Below are 3,061 nucleotides of genomic sequence, written 5' to 3' on the forward strand. Positions count from 1 at the left end.
CAGCCTTAAGACAAAGAGCTTCAACAGAATCTACTTGCCTTTAAATGACCTGTCTTGCTGCCTCTTTACCTACCTGCACTTAGGAATAAACATTTCCCTGGTCCTGCAGTGTTCACTGTTGGAACTGTGTGTAGTGTATAGCATTCCAGGGCAATCTGCATTTACCTGAGTGCTTGGAGGTTGCCAAGAGAATTAAGTATTCCTGATTTAGGTATGAGGCTCCTTGTCCATGACCATCTTTCTTATCCAGTTGGCAATATTTATTAGAGACTCACCATCTCCCAGGCCTAGTGCCTTACTCTAGCCCTTGAAATTGAGTCAGGCTGCCCACATGTTGCTACTCTCACATCCAATGCAACGAAGTCACCAATAATATGTGAGCTCATTGACAACTGTCCCACCCACCTGACCTTAAGCCACTGGACCCCCAACATTCTGTCACCCAAGTGTCTCTGTGGCTCAAACTCCCTAGATTTACACCTTCAATTTGACCCCAGTACTGGCTCACATTACATTTCTCTTTGCTCTAGATTCTCATCCAGGTATTTGGGCCCAGGCCATCTCCCTGTTTTCTGGTTTGGATTGTTGCTTTAGCTCCATCATCCCCTATTTCACCTCCCAGCCTTTTCGTAATATCACCTCTGCTTTGGCTCCAGGACCACTGAGATGAGGAATGTTGAAATGTTCTACTGGGGCCATGTTACTGTCCTTGACTTGGACCTCAAAATCTGGACTACAAGAGCTGATGGGAAGCTCTTGATTGGCGTGTGGCCAAGTATCTTATTCAGAGATGTGAGTTACTGCTCTCTCATTCCATGGCTATGACAAATATCATTAATTGATTGTGCCTTTCCTCCCTACTGTTTCTAGCTGCAACCTCAAAACTCTTCTCAAGAAGACACACTAAGCATCCACTACCAACTGATGGCCATTGGCAGGTGGGATGAAACTTATTAGCCATCCCACTCAGCCTTCTTTCCATTGGTCTCCTGCTCTTCTTGCAGCAAGGTTCTATTATGTAAAAATGGGGGGTGTGAATGAGTCAGTGACCTCTGACTTCCTTCTGGTGGGCCTCTGCAGTCACTCAGGGTCATGTCCACTACTCTTCTCCCTGGTGGCTGCCATGTTTATCGTGGGCCTTCTGGGCAACACTGTTCTGCTCTTCCTGATCTGCATGGACCCCCGGCTCCACACACCCATGTACTTTCTGCTCAGTCAACTTTCCCTCTTTGATGTTGGTTTCCCCCTGGTCACCATCCCTAAGATGGCATCAGACTTCCTGCAGGTAGAAAGTTCCATCACCTTTGGGGGTTGTGCAGCTCAAATATTCTTCCTTACGCTTCTGGGTGTGGCTGAGGGCATCCTGTTGGCTCTCATGTCCTATGATCGCTATGTTGCTGTGTGCCACCCCCTGCGGTATCCTGTGCTTATGAGGCGCCAGGTGTGCCTGCTCATGGTGGGCTGCTCCTGGATGGCAGGTGTGCTCAACGCCTCCATCCAGACCTCCATTACTCTGCACTTTCCCTACTGTGCCTCCCACACCGTGGACCACTTCTTCTGTGAGGTGCCAGCGCTGCTACAGCTCTCCTGTGCAGACACCTCTGCCTATGAGTTGGCGCTGACCGTCTCAGGGGTGCTGATCCTTGTGCTTCCCCTTTCCCTCATCGCTGTCTCCTATGGCCACGTGTTGAGAGCCGTTCTACGCATGCGCTCAGAGGAGGCCCGACACAAAGCTTTCACCACCTGCTCCTCTCATATCACAGTCGTGGGGCTATTTTATGGCGCAGCAGTGTTCATGTACATGGTACCAGGGGCCTACCATAGCCCACAACAGGACAATGTGGCTTCCCTCTTCTACAGTGTTATCACCCCCATGCTTAACCCTCTCATCTACAGTCTGAGGAACCGGGAAGTCCGAACGGCTTTGGTCAAACTGATCAGCAGATCTGGGCTCAGGCCAAAGTGATGACCACACAGCGGGCTGCTGGTGTGATCTCAACAGTCTTCCATCCCATCCATCACCTCAAAGCACCCACTTGCGATGCAGCTGCTAAGACCTTATGTTAAAGGCTAAGTGTCCAGTTTCTTCTCATCCCATGACTAGCTGGGTTCATGTTTTCTCCCATGGGCCAGTGGAAATCAACAGTAGCAGCCCCAATCACTTTTAGTATATTCTTCCCCTAATTTTTAGTACTATTTATATGAATGCAAGGCCCTACTTTGTAAAGTTAAGATCTTCCTGCTAATGAATGTTTTCACCTTCCCAGACTGTCTTGATAAAGCACAACGAACTGTGTGGCTTAAACAACAGAAATTTTCTTTCTCACAGTTGTGGAGGCTGGGATGCCTAAGATCAAGGTACTGGCTTATTCTATTCCTGGTGAGGGCTCTCTTCCTGGCTTGTAGACAGTTGCCTTGCACTGTTTCCTCAAGTGGCAGAGAGAGTCCTCTGATGTCTCTTCCTCTTCTTATAAGTGTATTGGGCCTATGTGATTGGGGCCCTGCCATTATGATCTCATTTAACCTTTATCACCTCCGCACAGGCCTTATCTCAAATACATTCACATTCGTGGTTAGGGTTTCAATATATGAATGTGGGTGGGACACAAATATTCAGTCCCTAACAGTGAATTAATAATTATTATTAATAACAGTAATTATTAGTTATAATAGTTAAGATATTTTTATAAATAATATATAAATTATAATAATTATAAATATTAAGCAATTATAATAAGGGAATATTGGTAAATATAATTATATTAGTAAAATTAACATTTGTTGACTATTTGACTTGACAGTTGTCATTTTATCCTCTCAACAGCTCTGTGATGGAGGAACTGTGATTTTTTATGTGTATGGAGGGAAAAATGAGTCATTAGAGAAAGAGTAACTCACCAATGGTTGCACATGGGGAAGTGGCAGAACTGGTAGCTGAACCCAGGGTTTTCTATTGGTAAAGACAGTTCTTTAAACAACTGTCCTTTATTCACTGTTGAGCAGATGATGACTGCAATGGGTTGTTTGCATGTGTTGGATATTTGGACCAAGAAACATCAGT

General features: G+C 45.8%; 1 protein-coding gene across 1 annotated transcript; it reads left to right on the forward strand.

The window, feature by feature from the left end:
• Window positions 1–1,024: 1,024 nt before the first annotated feature.
• On the forward strand, window positions 1,025–1,966 carry LOC308519474 (olfactory receptor 2Z1-like; the record flags this gene model as incomplete). The annotated part of the gene is made up of 1 exon (XM_081091470.1): window positions 1,025–1,966. One exon carries the CDS (start codon window positions 1,025–1,027, stop codon window positions 1,964–1,966), a length of 942 nt encoding a protein of 313 aa, XP_080947596.1.
• Between the last annotated feature and the right edge of the window lie 1,095 nt (window positions 1,967–3,061).

Source organism: Myotis nattereri, assembly GCF_964212035.1.
Source record: "Myotis nattereri genome assembly, chromosome: 5".
NCBI classification, from domain to species: Eukaryota; Metazoa; Chordata; class Mammalia; order Chiroptera; family Vespertilionidae; genus Myotis; species Myotis nattereri.